The 20,422-nt window shown below is 44.8% G+C and overlaps 1 protein-coding gene across 1 annotated transcript; it reads left to right on the plus strand.

Annotated features, from left to right (window-relative positions):
* The first annotated feature begins 549 nt into the window (after positions 1-549).
* On the plus strand, positions 550-11,436 carry LOC308673821 (cytochrome P450 3A24-like). Its single transcript, XM_081337827.1, has 13 exons — positions 550-948; positions 1,973-2,066; positions 2,490-2,542; positions 3,243-3,342; positions 4,329-4,442; positions 4,616-4,704; positions 4,930-5,078; positions 6,149-6,276; positions 6,698-6,776; positions 7,835-7,995; positions 8,540-8,766; positions 9,883-10,036; positions 10,602-11,436. Exons 1-13 carry the CDS (start codon positions 875-877, stop codon positions 10,695-10,697), a joined length of 1,518 nt encoding a protein of 505 aa, XP_081193953.1. The 5' UTR covers positions 550-874; the 3' UTR covers positions 10,698-11,436.
* The last annotated feature ends 8,986 nt before the right edge of the window (positions 11,437-20,422 follow it).

The following is a 20,422-nucleotide window of genomic DNA, read 5'->3' on the forward strand; positions in this document are numbered from 1 at the left end:
AAAGGAGAAGTTCCCATCTACCTAGGAATCCTGCCTGGTTGAGCCTCAGTCCCTAAAAGAACGGGACAACGCCAGAAAAAGAGAGGAGAAAGAGAAGGAGTAATGGAGAAGGAATGGTGACAGAGGAGAAGGTGGAGGAGGTGGAGGAGGAATAGGAGACAGGAAGAGTAGGAGAAGGAGAAGGGATGGTGATAGAGGAGAAGGAGAAGGAGGAGAAGGAGGAGGAGGAGGAGAAGGAGGAGGAGAAGGAGGAGGAGAAGGAGACAGGAAGAGTAGGAAGAGGAGGAGGAGAAGGAATAATGGAGAAGGAGGAGAAGGAATGGTGATAGAGGAGGAGGAGGAGGAGGTGGAGGAGGAATAGGAGACAGGAAGAGTAGGAGAAGGAGAAGGGATGGTGATAGAGGAGAAGGAGGAGGAGGAGGAGGAGAAGGAGGAGGAGAAGGAGACAGGAAGAGTAGGAGAAGGAGAAGGGATGGTGATAGAGGAGAAGGAGAAGGAGGAGGAGGAGAAGGAGGAGGAGAAGGAGACAGGAAGAGTAGGAGAAGGAGGAGGAGAAGGAATAATGGAGAAGGAGGAGAAGGAATGGTGATAGAGGAGGAGGAGGAGACAGGAAGAGTAGGAGGAAGGAGAAGGAAGATAGTGAAGGAGAAGCGAAGAAAGGATGGTGGAGAAGGAGAAGGAGCGAACCTCTCCAGTTCTCAGGACTACATAGCCCTGGGCTGGGCGGACATTCCAGGGCTTGCAGTCCTAGCGGGAAGTGGCCCCGGGAGGCCGGCCCGAGGAGGAGTCCCGGGCTTGGCTCCTTTCCCAGGACGGCTGTAAAACCCCGGGAGCTTCCAGCCGCCGAAGAGAAGCCGCCGGAGAAGCGCTGGCCATGGGCGACCCGGTCCTGGGCTGGGCGCTGGGAACCTGGGCGCTGCTCCTGCTGCTCCTGGCCCTGGGGCTGCTGTAGGTGGGGGCTGCCCGAGGCCCGGGGGGGGGGGTTGGAGGGGGAAACGGGGGGGGGGAAGCCCCTCCCGGAGTTGCAGGGTGAGATTGGGGCTTTGGGTGGCGGAAAAGCGGGAGGTGGAGCCGGTTATGACTTGACTTCATTTTAGTTTCTCTTTCCCTGATAATTTCTCTTCTCTTCCTTCTCTTCTCTTCTCTTCTCTTCTCTTCTCTTCTCTTCTCTTCTCTTCTCTTCTCTTCTCTTCTCTTCTCTTCTCTTCTCTTCTCTTCTCTCCTCTCCTCTCCTCTCCTCTCCTCTCCTCTCCTCTCTTCTTCTATTATCTCCTCACCTCACCTCTTTCTTTTGTCTCCTCTTCTCCTCTCCTTTCTTCTCCTCTTCTTCTGCTGTCTCCCCTCCCCTCCCCTCCTTTCTCTTATCTTGCCTTGCCTTCTCCCTTCTGCCCTCTTCTCTCTGCTTGGCTCTCCTCTCTTCTTCCTTCTGACTTGCTCTACTCCGAGAGACGAGGATAGGAGATGAAAATCCGCATGACCTGTGGTACCCGGGTACATCGAGATTCACCCTGTGGGGCTCATTAATAGCTATCAATGCCATTCTCACTGTGTCAGCCCTAGAAGCAAGACTAGATCAGGAAATCAACTGCACCAGAAGGCTAGATTTACTTTTATGGAGTTTGTTATAATAACAGACCATTGTCTTATTGTGCTGCACAGCCGCCTCCTCCTCCTCCTCCTCCTCCTCCTCCTCCTCCTCCTCCTTATTGAGCAGTGAATTAGGGAGTGTCTGCTTGAGCAACTTCCTTTCTCCTTTTTCTGGACTTAAAAAAAGTTTCAGCCCCTTTTACCTGGGAAAGCGATTCTGCGCACCTTGGTCAAAGTCATCTTCCCCATTCTCTGCATCTAGGACATCTTTGCTGTCCTGCCAAGGTGGGGTTGATGGACCTTCTGATCTTCTCCACCTGCCAAGCCTTCTTTCTTTGGAACCCAGTGACATTATCCTGCTGATATTCTTTCTTTTTTCCCCCAGTTATGGGATCTGGCCGTATAATTTCTTCAAGAAATTGGGAATTCCTGGCCCAAGACCGCTGCCTTTTATCGGAACTTTCCATGAATATTGGCATGTGAGTGTGTTGTCCTGCTTCACATCCTAGTTGCTTGTAGACAAATCCAAGGAGTTTGGAAGAAAAAGAGTCTTTTCTTTCTGTTTCTTTCCTAAGGGAGATATTGGGACTTGTGTCACCTCTTCTTGGCCTCTTCAAAAGAAGAGCCAAGAGAATAAAGGCTACTAGTCCTCAGCTTATGACCCTTCATTCCAGTCATAAGTTGAGGACTACCACTACAGCCATCTGACGACTTTCTTTGGCACCTCTCTTAGAATCTCTTGGTCTTCATTCTGAAACTATTGTCCCTGTGTCGGTGTAACCATATCATCCATGGGGATTCAAGGCTTACTAGTTGAAGAGCTGTTTATACTCTTCCACTCTCTGTTGAAGAAAGAATTACACTGCCTTCTTTTTCACTGATCTCCCTCTTTAATTTGACAGGGTGTCCTGAAGTTTGACCAGGAATGCTTTGAGAAATACGGCAAAATCTGGGGGTGAGTCACCTGTCAGGATGTCACCTTCAAGGAGGAAGGCTGATGGACAGAATGTTATGGTCTAGTTTTGTCTTCAGACATCGATTTCTAATATAGAAGTGCAAAAACGACAGTGAGGACAATTAGCCGGTGGAACAGCTTGCCACCAGAAATCGTGGGCACTCCATCACTGGAGATTTTAAAGAAGAGACTAGACAGTCACTTGTCTGTGATGGTAGAGAGACCATTCTCTTTATCCATCAAAATCCAGGGCCCTGACATGCCCATGTGCTATGTTGAGACAAGAAAGAAAGAAAGTCTATATTCTGCCCACAAAAAATTGAGAATTCTTTGCTCATTTAGGACATGTAGGATAGACCCTATTTGCAGTGTTTTTTCAGCCTTGCCTTGTCTGTTGTTAACCTGATTTTCAGAGTTCTTCATTATTTCATTTGGTTTTGCTCACCAAATGTAGGCTGGACAGCCTGTCTGTAAATCCTGACAGCCCCTCCCTTATTTCCTCCACTCCTCAAACTCTTAAGGAGTAGCCAATTGTGCAGAATCACAGTTGCAAGCTACACGTCCCTTTTGACCCAGGAACTGAACTTTAGAGCAGCGTTTTTTACTTGACTGGCGATTTAGCAGGAAACCTTGATCATCTCTCTGTATAAAGATAAGCCCTACATTTCAAAACATTTCTTTTATTTATTTTGGCAATCAGAATATTTGATGGCCGGAAACCTGTGATGGCCATTCTGGATCCCGCCCTCATTAAAACCGTCCTGGTCAAAGAATTCTATACTTATTTCACCAATCGCCGGGTAGGTATCCAAACCTGAGGCTGTTAGAACTTCACCAGAGCTGAGAAACAGAAGCCCAGCAAGGGAACTTGGAAGAGCAAGTCTAGTGTTGTGGTTTAGGGGGTGGGCTGGCACTGGGGAGACCTGGGTCCGAGGTCTCCCTCGATCCTGGAAGTCTCCCAAGGGCCAATCACTCTTTCTCAACCCAAAGTCATGAAGTTGTTGTGAAAGAGATTGGAGGTGGAACAATGTATATGCCATCTTGAATTCCAGAACAGCAGTAGATATCTGGCTATCAATTAGATAGACAAATTATGGAGAAGATTAGATAGATAGATAGATAGATAGATAGATAGATAGATAGATAGATAGATAGATAGATAGATAGATAGATAGATAGATAGATAGATAGACAGACAGGCAGGCAGACAGACAGACAGACAGATGATAGATAGATAGATAGATAGATAGATAGATAGATAGATAGATAGATAGATAGACAGACAGATAGATGATAGATAGATAGATAGATAGATAGATAGATAGACATAGATAGATAGATAGATAGATAGATAGATAGATAGATAGATAGATAGATAGATAGATAGATTGATAGATAGATAGATAGACAGACAGACACAGACAGATAAATGATAGATAGATAGATAGATAGATAGATAGATAGATAGATAGATAGATAGATAGATAGATAGATAGATAGATAGATAGATAGATAGACAGACAGAGATAGATAGATAGATAGATAGATAGATAGATAGATAGATAGATAGATAGACAGACAGACAGACAGACAGACAGACAGACAGACAGAGACGGAGATAGAGATAGAGATTGATGATAATGATAGAGAAATAAATAATAGAGATATATAGATAAGAGAGAGATTGTCTACTTAGCTAATAAAACAGCAAATTGAAAAGAAAGGACTGAGAAGAACAACGTGAGACATTTCTGTTTTTATTTTCTTTATATTTCACATTTTTCAGGACTTTGGTTTGAATGGAAATCTGGACAAAGCCATAACCGTTGTTGTAGATGAACGGTGGAAGAGGATTCGTAGTGCCGTGTCTCCCACTTTCACCAGTGGGCGGCTGAAGGAGGTAAGAGGTGCATTTTAAATAAGTTTGAGAAGATTCACCCAGAAGCCAGAAATTCAGGTTGATGTTGCTTAGCCCCTGGTGGTTTGAAAATGGCTCTCTCAGCTGACTTGTTGGTTTCAGTCCATAAATGGTCAAAGGGTCTTCAGCATCTGGTACATTGGTCTTCCTTTCAGATGATGCCCATCATCAACCATTATAATGAAATCTTGGTAAAGAACCTTCAGAAGAAAGTGGAGGAGGATGAAGCCATAGATATGAAGTGGTAAGTAATAACTATAAGATTGGTTATTGAGCATCCCTTTTCTAACAGAAATTTACAGAAGGAAAATTTGTAAGCCAGGCATGTCAAAATGGATCCACATTTCCCATAACACATGAAATCCCTTGTGCAACTATTAAGGGTTCCCTGAGATTGCCTGCTGAACGCATTATGAGATGGCTTCTAATAGCTGAACCTCCACGCTATGCTTCTCCTTCTTCCCTCCAGGATCTTTTCAGCCTACAGTTTGGATGTGGTAACCAGCAATTCGTTTGGTGTCGATATTGACTCCCTCAATGATCCCGATGATCCTATTGTTGTGCACATCAAGAAGTTCCTCAGATTTACCTTCCTCAACCCTGTTTTAATGTTGGCTGGTAAGATGACTTTGTAGGTCAGAGAGGTGGACATCTCTGCTCTGCCTTTTGCTTGCTTGCTGGAAAGGCACTCCTTATAGACTGCATTTCATTCGTTACATTTTATGGAGGATTCAGATGTCATCTTTGTAAAATTCCCATGTGTTCTTACATATCTTCCACTTTTCTTCTTATCTTTCCATAAACATTAGTTGAAAATAGGAGAGAGAGAGAAAAAAAAGCCAACCATGACCTGGATGACTGAGAATCTTCATAGAGGTTGAGAGACGTGGTTTTGCCACTCTCTCATACTAACTGTGCAGGGACGTGGTGGCTCAGTGGGTTAGGATGCTGAGCTTGTCGATCAGATGGTCGGCAGTTTGGCGGGTCGAATCCTGAGTGTCGCGTAACAGAGCGAGCGCCTGTTACTCGTCCCAGCTTCTGCCAACCTAGCAGTTCGAAAGCACGTAAAAATGCAAGTAGTAAAATAGGGACCACTCCGGTGGGAAGGTAACAGCGTTCCATGCGCCTTTGGCGTCTAGTCATGCCGGCCACATGACCATGGAGACGTCCTCGGACAAGCGCCGGCTCTTCGGCTTTGAAACAGAGATGAGCACCAGCCCCGAGAGTCGGAAACGACTAGCACACACGTGCGGGGGAACCTTTACCTTTACCTTTACATACTAGCTGTTCAGTAACTGAGATTCTTGACAAGAACCTTAGAACTTCTTTCTCTAAACTAGCATCATGTAATGTTTTCATTGGCTACATTCCCAAGTCTGGGTTGGTTGTGAATCATAGGGACAGTAATTCAGGAGGTCCGTTGGGTAGAAGAAAGCTATTGGAGTAGCTGCTCAAGCTGGTAATTTTATTAAACATCATTACTGACTCCCATCAATTTTAGGCTCAATCACTATTGTAACCTTCTCATGAAATCACTATTGTAACTACAATTTTGCTAGAATCCCTCTCCTCCACAAAGCTAACGGAGGCCTCTCACTTTGGTTTTTTTTTTTTTGCTGTGTTGCAGCTTGCTTGTGTTCAGGCAAATGATCTCTTTGCTTTTTCCCACCCCCCCACCCCTCCCCCAGTTCTTTTCCCATTCCTTACTCCAGTGCTGAACAAGCTCAAACTAACTAAATTCCCCAAGTCTTCAATAGACTTCTTCTATGGTGTCATCCAAAAAATCAAAGAGGATCGACAAAAGAAGAACCACACGGTCAGTCTAGCCTATTTGTCTCAGGGTTTGCGTGGCCTTTGTGACCTGGATTTTGTGCACTCAGTCTGTGTTTGTGCATGCCAGGCAGGTTTCAGAACTGCCCGTGGAGTTTCAAACACCTTCTAATAAAGGAGAGTATTTGTAGCTCAGGGTGGACAAGTGGGATCCTTGGTACTCTCTGAACTTGGCGGTTTTCTTGCAGACCTTTCATGACCCAACAAGGTAACATCATCAGTGCTATGATGATGGAACCTCACTCCCGTCTAGCCCTGATGATGTTACCTAGTTTGGGTGGGCAAGGAAACATCTGCAAGAAAAACAAGCGCCTCAAATACCTTTGAAGTCTACAATGGGCCATCGGAGCCATCAGTGTTAGTTGTATCTCTTTGATGACAGTTTCTGAGTCTCTCTACCATTCCAGAACCGGATTGATTTTCTTCGGCTCATGATGGACTCTCAAGCTGCAGCCAACACCTCCAGGGAGGCACATTCAGAGAAAGGTAAAGTTACAGATCTCTCTTTTGGGGGGGAAAAAAGGTTGCTTGGGGCATATTGATATGCATGGATGAAGTCAAAATAAACATTATCGAAGGATGCTGAAACCACCGGGCAATGGAAGTGAGGAAAAGTGAAATATATTGTGGGTTGAATGCCATGCACAAAGGCCAGATTCACTGAGAGGAATCCGAATGTTTGATTAGAGCAAAGGCTGATCTTGAAAGATAATGAGATAAGAGACAATGGATGGATAACACCCTACAGGATTCCTCAGATTGTCACCTTGAATTTCCAGCTTACCTGTCTACTTTAGGTCATTGTGATCTAGAAGGAGTTCAACTTTAACTTCAAACTTCTTCCTGTAGGTTTTCCTGCTGTCCATGCCTGCCTCTTAGAACAGAGTCAAGAGAAGAAGATCAAATGTTCCTATTTTAAAATTAGTCGCCATTCAAATATAGCGTCAAACTATAATAAAGCTTCTCTATGGCTTGTTGACAGCATCAGCCCTGTTTTCTGCAAAATATAGCTAACATTAATGGAAATGTGTTTGAAAGGGAAAGGGAAAGGGAAAAGAGAAAATTCTAAAGACTCGTTTAAGGTTGGTTAATGTTAGACCTATCTCTGTTTTATCCTTTCCTTTATTTGCATATTGTCCCCAACAATCTCGGCCCTCTTTTTATGGATCTTGAAGGATGGAAGGCTTAGTCAACTGGAAAAAAATGACATGGCCCCACAATGTGTTCATTTGATTAAACTAATGTTTGGTATTTTAGTTGTCCCTGCCTGCAGCTGCAAATACAGCTGCTGTTGGTCTTCGTATGATGAGAAAGAGAGAGGGGGAGAGAGAGAGAAAGAGAGAGAGAGAGAGAGAGAGAGAGAGAGAGAGAGAGAGAGAGTGCTGTTTAAAGCTGTTGATCAAATCAGATCCCCTGGATAATTGTGTTCCCCTGAAAGCCACAAGTCAGTTTGAGATATCTCCTCTAGCGTTCGTGTGGTATAACAGTCAATGTTGTGCTGATGATCACCAGCTTCTTCTGTGCTTTCTTTTCTCGTCTGATAGCTTTAACAGACGAAGAAATTTTGGCCCAGTCAATTATTTTTATTTTTGGTGGCTCTGAGACCCTGAGTATTTTCCTCAGCTTCATGTCTTATTGTCTGGCCATGCACCCCGATGTTCAAGAGAAATTGTACCAAGAGATCAGTGAAACTTTTCCCAAACAGGTAGGACTCTTTTATGGGCTGTGCGACTATCTTGGTTGAGGATAGATCATTTTGGTAGCTGCCAGGCATGAACAACTAGACCCATGCAAGCAGAATTCGAGCTACTTTATTATGTTCTGCCTGTAGTACAGGAATCTCCCCAGTCTGGCAGCCAACTCCTGGGAATAATTAGATAAAGCTCCAAGGAACTGAAGTTGAATCAGCCCTGGCTCTTTTCTGGTTGCAAAGTGATTCCAGGCTATCTCCTCGCTTGATCCCTCCTCTAGGCCAGGTTGGGTGCTTCCCAAGAGTAGAGATGTTTTCACACAGAAGAGTAAAACCAGAGTCTTCTTGTAACAGGACAGGATTTCTTTTACTTTTTGCAATGTTCACAAAGCCAAAATGTGAACCTTGAGGAGGTCGGAGATGGCCAGTTTTCCAGGATTCCTGTTCTGCAAGAACATTTTTTATAATATTCCAATCCTGATTCTTTGTTTCTAGATCACTTCCTATGTATCAGAATATCATGTTATTTTATTTTGTCTTGTTCTGGCCGTTTGTGCAGGCCCCTCCCACTTATGAGGCCATCCAACATATGGAATATCTAGATATGGTGGTGAATGAAACTTTTCGTCTTTACCCTCCCGGGACACGAATTGAGAGAGTTTGCAAAAAGACAGTGGAAATCCATGGAGTGACCATCCCAGAAGGGACCGTGATTATGATTCCTGCCTATGTCCTACATCGGGTCCCAGAATATTGGCCTGAGCCTGAGGAATTCAGACCTGAAAGGTATGTTGTGAGGAACACCGTTCTTCTGAAAGTAGTGAATAAGGGACACAGCACCGTGAAGGCATCAGGGAGCAAAGTGTTGGTTGTAACATCTCAAATGAGGTGTGGATCCTTCTTTGACATCAACAATGTCACACAGGGCTTTTTTTATGATCGGCATCCATAAACTCTGTTTGGAAATTAATTAACTCCAGTAAAGAAATTGATGGCTAAGGTGACTGTAACAGCTGAGTCAATGGCTTGGCTTAATGTTCCAACAACTGAACAAAAAGCTGTAGGGCAACTGGCATCGAGCCACACTGATAAGAGTAGAAGAATAAAGGTATATGAAGGAAATTATATTTAATCTTCTATCTCAGAAGATAGTTAGAAAAGATTTCCCCTTTGAACAGGGCTGGTTGGGTCAAAATATGAGAAATAGGGTCTGTTGACTTACATTGTAGCTGTCACTAATTGGGTATCATAGTAGCATCAAGGATTCTTGGGCATAACTCCTCAACAAGCCCAAATTAATTAAGCAGAAACTACTACTAAACACTTCTCTTTATTGCTCCTCACCTGTAGACAGAATCTTGCCAGACTAAAGCAACTGCCTACATCATTAAAAAATATGTTTCTCAGAGGCAGAGTATCAGGACATTAAGTTGCAGTTCAGATTGTATTGCTCAACTCTGCACACAAGAATCTAGTCAATTAAATTGGCACCTGATAAGGGTCAATGGAGGTTGAGGGATTGAATTTAGACCATGGGAACATAATGACCCAGGCTGATGACCACCCCCCCCCAGCTATGCCCACTCTTTTCCTAAAGTACTCTAACAATTGCTAGAGAAAGGTTGTCTTAATTGTCTTCCTGCCAACCAAACTATCTAAATTTCACTGTCTCTAGGTCCTCTGGAATGCAGCCCCTCCCTTCTGGGAATCCAGACTACATTCTGCCACACCAGATCAGCCACTGAACCACAATCTCCACAAACTATCTTTCTTTATGGGTCTCAGTCCAGTTTATCTTGCAGGGAAGGAGCAAAGGTGTGTCTTAGTTACAGAACGGAAGTGCAGACTATTGGGAATAGTAGCTTCATTCAGCTGGGTTATTGGTTTTTGATTTGCAATTAGGTTTAGTAAAGAGAACAAAGAGAGCCGAGACCCGTACGTCTTCCTCCCTTTTGGAGCGGGTCCCAGGAACTGCATCGCTATGCGTTTCGCCCTCCTGGTGGTGAAAATGGGTATTGTGGTTGCGCTGCAAAGATTTCGCTTCAAAGAGACACCGGTGAGTCCTATTTACCTCATGGGTTAGAAGCTGGTGCTTGCTCATTCGCTGAAGAGTTCACTCAACTGAAGTCCCATCTCGCATGTGTATCTTGTTCAAAGACACAAAGAGGTGATGAATGTGAAAAGAAGATTGCTTTGGAAAGACAGGGCCATCTTTTCGGGGTGAGAAGCCCACTCCATCTTGTGTGTGTGTTTATATGTGTGTGTGTGTGAGAGAGAGAGAGAGAGAGAAAGAGAGAGAGGGGGAGGGAGGGAGGGAGGGAGGGAGGGAGGGAGGGAGAGAGAGAGAGATTCTCCAACGAAGAGGTTTTGCTTCTACACCTACTGAGAATAGAGTCTTGTTTGGTGCTCACAGCAGAGTGAAGCCCCCTGGACACACTCTTTGCCTTTCTCAGTTGCAACCCAGACAGTGGGGAAAAAGTGTTTGAGTTGAACGAAATACAACCAAGGCATTGTGTGGGCAAAGGAAAAGGCCTGTATGTAAAACCCAGTTCTTTCAAGCCTCTATTTAATTCCATCTCTGTGATGTTTTTTTTCTCCCTTTCTTTCGGTTAATGGGGAAGATCCCCTTGGAACTGGATAACTCAGAGTTCCTCAATACGAAGAAGCCCATCATGTTGAAGTTGGTGCCCAGAACTGTTGTAGAACATGAGGAATAGAAGATCTGAAGGCTGCAAAGAAGCTGTTGTTGTGACTCTCTCCTTCCTTCCTTCCTTCCTTCCTTCCTTCCTTCCTTCCTTCCTTCCTTCCTTCCTTCCTTCCTTCCTTCCCTTCTCTTGTGCCTTCATGTCACATAACAGCAGCAGTCTGAATCTATAGAATTAAATGACTGTTTAGAGATTTCCTCATGCAGTTTTCAAGGAAGGTTGGATGCGCCAGTTAATCTTGGGATCCCTCCAGTCTTCACTTCAAAAAAAAAAAAAATAAGCCCGCTTATTTAATATACACATCACTTGATTTTGAGTGACTCCTGCCGCAAGCATTCAAGGGACCACTGCAATTTTCTGAGTTCTTCTCTAAGTTTCGCTCTTCTTCCGCCAAAGGAAGTTCCTCAAACATCTCCCTGTGGACTGCCTCAGGCTTCCTTGACTGCTGGGGTAGAAAGGGGATTAAATAAACAGAGGTTTCATGGAGAGCTGCTCTGCCCGGAGAGAGGAAAAGCAGGGGACACATATTGGTCACGAAAAGATTTCACAATAAAAGCATGCTAGCATCCGGCCTCAACACAGTTTTTGAATAATACAATCATTGCAGACTGTACCAGGAAAAATCCCTGAGGTTTTCAGCAGCTTTAATTTCACCAGGAAATGTCGGATTTTAAACTTTGGACTAGCCATTTCTCAAGAGCTGGAATAATTCTCACCATAAAAGATGACCTCGTGCCATTACACCATGCCTTCTGTGTGTCAATCAGAGGATGTAATAAGGTTAGGGGGAGGGAAACATTTTTGCCTGATTTAAAAGGAAGAACTTGGCATAGTGGTTGTCATGGTTCCGATGAAGATATGGTTAGGTTCTTGGTGCTGTCTGAACTGGCTTGTTTCCTTGCAGAGATTTCATGACCCAAACTAGGTAACATCATATAGTGCTTGAAGGGAGTGGGATCTGTGGAGGAAGGAGGAGGAGGAAGGGGAGGAAGGGGAGGAGGGGAGGGGAAGGGAGACGACTTTGGAGTCCTTGGTGCTCTCTGAGCTTGGCTGTTTTTTGCAGACATTTTGTGACCCAACTAGGTAACCTCATCGGTGCTAGAAGGGAGATGAGTTTGCAAAGAAGAAGAGGAGGAGGAGGAGGAGGAGGAGGAGGAGGAGGAGGAGGAGGAGGAGGAGGAGGAGGAGGACTGTGGGATGCTTGGTGCTCTCTGTGCTGGGCTGTGTTCTTCAGACGTTTCATGACCAAACTAGGTAACCTAATGAGATGACCTTGTAGAAGATTGTATTTGCAGTCGATGTCTCTTCTCTCCAGGTTATTACGAAACCTCCCAGCGGTAGTTGCTCATTCGGCTCTAACCTGGATTTAAAGACAAAATTCACTTGCTAATTGAATAAGTGGAGAATGCTGGAGAAAATTAGTGTTTCGGTAAACTCTAGCACTGAGAATCAAAAGGAACATTTCTTCAGCGCTCTTCCCCTGTCTAGCAAAATTATCCCGCATCCTTAAACCACTCCAGTTGAGACCGGAAAGTAGGTATATGTATTTTCTTATTTAAAAGACAACTTTATTACCGAAAGCTATTTTATCTGGCACCTGTCATAGCTCTTGCATGCTGGGAAAAGATTACCTGATAGTAATAAAATAAAATAAAAAAGATGGCGTAAAGCTGATTTATCTGACAGAAAAGCACGCCAGAGAGCGAGATAAGGTCAGTAATAATAACCTGAGCTTGCAAGTTGGCTCTGTTTTTTGTTTTTTAATGGAGCCATTTCTGATGAAGATAAATGTCTTCTGTGGAAGAGATTCAGGGGCCAAGAAGATGCTAGAGATGTTCGGTCAAAGTCACAAAAGATTGACCCACGGGGCTGAGGCCAATCTCAGGGACGAGCATGGGAAAGCAGCATGGTGTGGGGACCTCAATGGATCCAGGATGGTGTAACCACTGAGGACCAGGAGTGGAGAAGCCCACGTTTTCATCTTACCTTCAGCCATGGGATAGGAGAAGGTGGATCCTCATCCTACCTTCATCCATAGAAGCCCTGTAGGAGACTTTGAGCTGGCCCTTCTCCCTCAGACCACAACCCAATTACGTGTGCAGGAGAGTTCCTTGAGTTACAACCAGTGTTTGAGTCCAAAACCTCCGCTGCTAAGTGAAACAGCTGTGAAGTGTGTTTAGCCCCATTTTGCGACCGTTCCTGCCACCGTTCTTAAGCGAATCGCTGGCAAGCGGTAAGTTAGGAACAGGATTGTTAAGTGAGTCCAGCTGTCCCGTTCAGTTTGCTTGGCAGAAGGTCGCAAAAGGGGGTCACGTGACCCCGGGGCGCTGCAAACCGTCGTAAATATGAGCCAGTTGCCAAGCGCCTGAATTCTGGGGGATGCGGCAACGGTCGCAGGTGTGAAAAAGGGTCATAAGCGTTTTTGTAGCTTCAGACGGTCACTAAACTTAGGAGTAGGGAGGAGTATTAGGAGTAGGGAGACCTGGGTTCAAGTTCACCCCACTGAGTCCCGGAAGCTGACTGTAGTGGCTTCCATCCAGACATTCGCTCCTGGCTCAGCCCTTCTCATACAATTGCTGAGGTCGAAATAAAAATGACAGGAGAGAGCTGCAGTTTATCCACCTTAAATCCAAAAGGACCAAATAGCTGACAAGCCATCCAATGCAAAGAATTTCAAATTTTCATTCCAGAGCCGGAAGCAGCTGTGGAAATCGGCGTTCCCACTCAAAGCGAGCATTTACTCCGGTTTTCAATTCTGATCCAGATTTCTCCCTTTTATCTAGGGACTCCATTCTTATTTCCTCCTCATTGTTTGTGGCTTTGTTCTCCGTGGCTTAGTCCCCAAGTAGAAGCCCTTCCTACGGTTGCCACTATACAGGGAAGTCCTCAGTTTATGGCCACTTGCTTGGCCGGTGAGTCAAAGTTACCGGGTTGGGGGAGGGTGGGCTGAAAAAAGTAACGGAAGAGCAGTTCTGCCCCTTACAACCCGTGGTAGGATTTGTCCAGTTTGCAGAACCGGTAGCTAATTTTTTGTTGGACTTCCGGAAGCAGCATCCACACAGAGAACCAGTTGTTCACATATTTGAATCCCACCACTGCTTACAACCATCCCAGCATCCTTGCACTCAACATGATTGTGACTTGGGAACTTGGCAAGTGGGTCATGTTTATGACAATTGCAACATCCGGCAGTCACAGAATCCAAGTTTTGCAAACTTCCCAGCCGGTTCCCGATGACCAAAGTCATTGGAGAAGCCGGATGGTCACCAGCTGTCCTCCCGTGATATCTCATTTAATGACCACAGCGGTTTCCTTAATGACCTTGGGGGGGAGGGGAAAGGTAGTAAAGTCAGGTCTGGGCCCTGTGGCGCCGTCGAAAGATGAATTTTCCAGTTTCCCGACTGCATTGGCAAGATGAAGCTTACGCGACCACGTTTTGCAACTTTCCCAGCCAGTTTGCAACAAGCAAAGTCAACCGGGAGGCCAGAAAGTCACCAGTTGTGGACCCGCGATGTCCCATTTAACGACCGCAGTGGTTTCTTTATTGACCATGGCCAAAACAAAAAAAGAGCGAGTTCAGTCAGGTGCAGTCCTGTGGTGTCTCACTTAACAAGCACTTAATAATGAATTTTCCGGTCCTGATTGTGTTCTCAAGTCAAGGATTACCTATCATGTTCAAAGGCCAGGATGTGAGTCTATGACTTTGACTCTGATTAAGCCAGACCAGGCCTAGCACCTCAACACAACACAGCCAAAACACGCAGTACAAAGACTCTGCCTCTGCCCGATTGCCTTGCAAACACGGAAGTGAACTCTTGTCCAAGAGAAATGAGCAACAGGTGAAGCACAAAAACCTTTGCATGTCAACCCCATCCTTCTACATTCCTTCTTCCTAAGAAACCTTTCCCCTCCCTTTGCCAACAGGAAGTTGCTTGACTTTAAAGGGTCAACCTTTAAACATGCCAAACGGCGGTAGGCAAACATTCGTGGTCAGTTACCAGCTGGAACCCAGAGAAAGGCAGACAAAGAACTGTGACTGAATTCCTGTCCCCTCCCTCTGCCTGTTTATTTAATTATTGGCTTTATTGAAACCGTGGCCGCTGTTAGCCCACAATTATTTTTCTGGCCTCGGGCACCTTACATTATCTGAAATTCCACCTCGGGCTTGAAAGAACCATTAAAATAACCCAAGCCCGTGGCGTCAAATTTACTTACTTCATTTATTTATCAGACTGATGCAGCCACCCGCCCTCTGTATGCGACTTGGGGATGCACGCCATTTAAAATTAGAGCTGTCAAATGGAACGTAGCCAAGGCAAACCACCATCTCCATCAGGCTGGGAAGAGCAGAAGAAAGAGAAGAGGACAACTAACAGCAAAGTGGATGGACTCAGTGACAGGAGAGATGGATGCACCTGTAGATGGATGCGCCTGGAAAACCAGGTTAGGGACAGGTTGTCGTGGAGAAAGTCGAGCTACGTGGTGTGCTAAGGGTCAACACTGACTTGATAGCCCACAAGCAAGCAACACCTTAACTTAAACCAGTCTTCTATTAGCTGGTGTTGCCACCTCGTTTGGAGAATGCAGGTCCTCTCGTGCCCAGCTCCAAGAAGCAGATCTCTGCGGTTGAATAGGACCCCCAATTCTTTCTCTCCCATCCCACCTCAACCACACACCCCCAAATAATCTCCTGTCATGTTCCTCAAATATCATAAGAGAGTTTCCAGCTGAGGATTTAGCCTCACTTTTAATGTCGTTCTCAAATGAAAATGAGCTTAAGCAGGCATAACCACCTACACGATATTTCTTTTGCATTATTCATGGTGCTCCTATCCTTCCTCGGCCTGCCTGCTCCGAAGGGATCCCGTGGAGCTTTCCCTGAGTTTCAATTTTTTTTTTATTAAAAAGCACCTGCTCTCATGAGCGGTAGTCGTGGCTTAGGGGAGCTAATGCCTTTTAATAATGTTTGTTAGCCTGAAAGGGGGCTGCCCGCCTCCGCCTCCCGCTCCTCCTTGAAATTTTTCAGACTGACAAGGTGCTCCTCGTCAGGGAGCAGGAGAAATGGGTGGCGTGTGTTTGTCTGCCTGGCTGTGGATCTGCTTAGCAGTGGGATAGGAAAGGAAGCAATTGGCACGCCGAGGGAGTCGTTCCAAAAGGCTCAGACTGCTTCCGTGTGGCACAAAGACATGGGGACAGGAGGCAGTCTGACCGTCGCTGATTCTTAATGTGCTCCAGAAGCCTCTACCACAAAGGGCTGCAATCCTTCTGTTCCTGCCTTGGGAATGGAATGGAAATGGAATGGAATAGAATAGAATAGAATAGAATAGAATAGAATAGAATAGAATAGAATAGAATAGAATAGAATAGAATAGAATAGAATAGAATAGAATAGAATAGAATAGAATAGAATAATGGGAATGGAATGGAATGGAATGGAATGGAATGGAATGGAATGGAATGGAATGGAATGGAATAGAATAGAATAGAATAGAATAGAATAGAATAGAATAGAATAGAATAGAATAGAATAGAATAGAATAGAATAGAATAGAATAGAATAGAATAGAATAGAATAGAATAGAATTCCCTCCTTCCAGATTCTTGGAAGTTTTTTATTTTTAAAACTGTTATTCTTATTTCAGGCTTACATGACAGTATTTGTCTGTTTCCTGTCTCAAAACAGTGAGAAACGATGCCAGCAGATTTTAGCAGAGTTGGTGCAGTTCCAAGAATTGTAAAAGAGAATTCCCCCTCTCAGTCTAAGTGGAATACGATTAATAGAATAGCAACAGAGTTGGAAGGGACCTTGGAGGTCTTCTAGTCCAACCCCCTGCTTAAGCAGAAACCCTCTACCATTCCAGACAAAAGAAAGTCTCTTCTTGAAAACCTCCGGTGATGGAACACCTACAACTTCTGAATGCAAGCCTTCTCACTGTCAGGACCATTCCTCCTTAGTTCTAGGTGGCTTCTCTCCTTGATTAGTTTCCGTCCGTTGCTTCTCGTCCTGCCTTCAGGCGCTTTGGAGAATAGCTTGACTCCCTCTTCTTTGTGGCAACCCCTGAGATACTGGAACGCTGCTACCAGTCCTTCTCTTCCTTAAACTAGACCTACCCAATTCCTGCAACCGTTCCTCATAGGATTCAGCCTCCAGCCCCCTAATCATCTTTGTTGCTCTTCTCTGCAAATGCCTCTCTTCCTTGCTCATGAGTAGAACTTCCAAACCATGGAGAAACAAGCGGGACAAGTTCCAAGTTGGGAAGCCTCCAGCTCCAAAAACGAATTGGTAAACCAAAATCAAAGAGGAGCGATAGCAACGCAGCTTGTAGCATAGCTTTGTTCTGGAAAAGAGAAATCATTTAAGGACCTTTGGTGGGTGTCAGAACTGCCACCTCACTGCCAGTCTGCCACAAACCCCGGGGAAGGGGAGGGCAAGGGCCCAGGGGACAGTGAAGATGAACTGTGAGAACTGACAAAGTCTTCAAGGTCATTTCTCTAGGAGAAGAATGGCAAACGGTAGAGTGTCTGTTTCCAAAACATCTCTTTTCAACTTGATTGGGCAATGAGAGATAAACAACAGGAAGGGACCTATTAACTGGCAAAAGAGCCTTGGTGGAGCAGTGGGCTAATGCCTCCTTAAGTATAACACCAGCTGCCTGCAATTAGTGCAGGTTCGAGTCCCACCAGGCTCAAGGTTTGACTCAGCCTTCCATCCTTCCGAGGTAGGTAAAATGAGGACCCAGATTGTTGGGGGCAATAAGCTGACTTTGTAATAATGCCACTTGGGGGGGCGAAAGCCCTAATAAGCAGGCATATACATAGAATGAAGGCTATTGGTAAGCACATTGATTTGTGCTTAGAGTGTAAGCCGCCCTGAGTCTTCGGAGAAGGGCGGGATATAAATGGGATAAAAAAAAAAAGTCTAGCACAAACTCTCAGTTCTGGCTTTATCCTACTGCAGTTCGCTTGACGTCTAGTAAGCTATGCCTTTATCAGGAAATGGAGTTAAGGATCGTTTTTACGTAGAAGCCCAAGCCGAGGCAGGTTGCTACTTTTCCATGGTTACCAACCTGGGAATGATCTAAACCTTGCTCTAGTTCTCATCCACCCACCTTCTCATCAATAAACCGGATTTTTAATTTCTACCCACGTGCAATCTTATTTTATCCTTTTCGCTCGTGATGCAATCCCCTGAAACTCTGGCTCGCCTTGAGCATTTGGGAATGTGGCAACGGCTCTTCCCAAAATCTTTAGCTCCTGGAGTTGCAACGTAATCGAACTTGGCAAGCTCCCATTATGTTCCCCACCACACACACACACACACACACACACAAAGCACTTGGGGAAAAATGATATTGTTCCCAGCAAGGCTAGCTTGCTCTTAAAAAAAAACCTAGCTTCTAACTCCAGCTAAGAACAATAATATACAGCAATAATAGATTTTACCCCTCAGGTTTTGCTGGAGCTGTCAAGATAATAACAACTCATTTTTAAAACGTCAACCAAACTGTGCTGAGTTCCAGGGGAGGAAATCCGATGAGCAGGAAGTTTCTACTAGGTTTGCCGGCTCTGTTTTTCATCTCTCCTTTGCTTTTTTTTTTCTGAGCTGGGAAAACTTGAAAAGGGAGAACATCAGGGCTGTTTCACCCCATTTTTCTCCCTTGCTCTACAGAATAAGGTGAAGAGTTCCCTTGCATCACACCGAACAAAAAGCTAAAACTACGACTGAGAATCTGCCTGTTCTTGGCTAAGGTGGAGGATGAAAGACAAAATGGTTGAAACCAAACAGGCGTTCTCTGAGGAGCTGGTTGTTTGTTTTTTTTCCTGTTGAGGTGTGTCCAGGCTACTGGGGTTAATTCTGAGGGAGGATTGAGAACTTATAACTGGATAAAAGAGTTGGACCTTGGAGGCAGGACAAATGTCTGTCCAAATTCTTTTTCCCCCCCCCCCCAATATTTTATTATTATTTTTATAGTTACAAATGCTTAATATTTTATCAGCAACATATTGTCTGGGTTTCAATATTTAGCTTACTAATACATGTTAAACTCCTTTCTCTCTGCTTCATTTTTCTAGCCATTGATTAAAATGTATCCCCCTGTTCTAAAATATTCCGAGTCTTCTTTCTTTTTCATTCTCAGTGTCGGTCTGTCTGTTTCTGCACAGTCTAAAATTTTCTTAATTCTCTCTTCACCTTTCCAACGTTGAGCAAATGCAATTCTCGCTGCGGTTAACACATGTAACGATAAGTACACACATCCCCTCTCATAATTTCCTGCAATTATACCTAACAAGAATAATTCTGGCTTGAAATCTATGTGTTTTTTTTAGTCATCTTTCTCTAACCATATATGTATTCTTGACCAAAATCTTTTAGCCTTAGTGCGGGGGTAGGCAACCTTGGCCCCTTCATGACTCGTGGACTTCAACTCCCAGAATTCCTGAGCCAGGGAAAAGGGAGGGGTTTCCAAGCTAAGCCATGCTGGCTCAGGAATTCTGGGAGTTGAAGTCCACGGGTCATAAAAGAGCCAAGGTTGCCTACCCCTGGCCTAGGCCTAGGCCGCTTTGTGACTCGTGGACTTCAATTCCCAGAATTCCTGAACCAGCCATGCTGAGGGGAAAGGGAGAGGTTTCCAAGCTGAGCCATGCTTGCTCAGGAATTCTGGGAGTTGAAGTCCACGGGTCATAAAAGAGCCAAGGTTGCCTACTCCTGCCTTAGGGCACGTCCCCCAAAGATAATAGCATGTGCCTAGTTTATGTCTACATTTCCAACAATTACTAGACGTATTTTTAAACGTTTTCGCTAACCTCACAGGTGTTAAGTGCTGTCCAAATTCTTGAAAACCTCCTGTGATGGAGCACCCACAACTTTCTGGTGGCAAGTTGTTCCACTGGTTAATTGTTCTCACTGTCAGGAAATTTCTCTCTTAGTTCTAGGTTGCTTAAAACATTTCCTCTCCTGGTATGTATTATTCAAATCTCTTTCCCCAACTCCATCCTCTTTTCAATACAGGTAGTCCTCGCCTTACAACAGTTCATTTATTGACAGTTCCAAGTTACAACAGTAACTAAAAAAAGTGACTTATGACCGTTTTTCACACGATGGTTGCAGCATTCCCCCATGGTCACGTGATCAAATTCAGATCTTTGGCAAGTGACTCGTATTTACGACGGTCGCAGCGTCCCCCTGGGTCACATGATCCCCTTTTGTGACCATCTGACAAGCCAAACCCAATGGGGGAAAGCCGGATTCATTGAACGACCGCGCTACTAACCTAACAAGTGCAGCGATTCACTTAATGGCTGTGGCCAGATAGGTCGTCTAATGGGGTGAAACTCACTTGAGCCTTGGTGGAGCAGTGGGCTAATGCCTCCTTACGTAACACCAGCTGCCTGCCATTAGTGCAGGTTTGAGTCCCACCAGGCTCAAGGTTGACTCAGCCTTCCATCCTTCCGAGGTAGGTAAAATGAGGACCCAAGATTGTTGGGGGCAATTAAGCTGACTTTGTAATAATGCCGCTTGGGGTGTGTGTGAAAGCCCTAATAAGCAGGCATATACATAGAATGAAGGCTACTGCTAAGCTTGTAAGCCGCCCTGAGTCTTCGGAGAAGGGCGGGATATAAATGGAATTAAAAAAATAAAATAAAATAAAAACTTAACAAATGTCTCACTTAACCTCAGAAATGTTGGGCCCCGTTGTGGTCATAAGTAGAGGACTGGCTGCATCGCCTTTAATCGC

Source organism: Vipera berus, assembly GCF_964194415.1.
Source record: "Vipera berus genome assembly, chromosome: 13".
Taxonomy (NCBI): Eukaryota; Metazoa; Chordata; class Lepidosauria; order Squamata; family Viperidae; genus Vipera; species Vipera berus.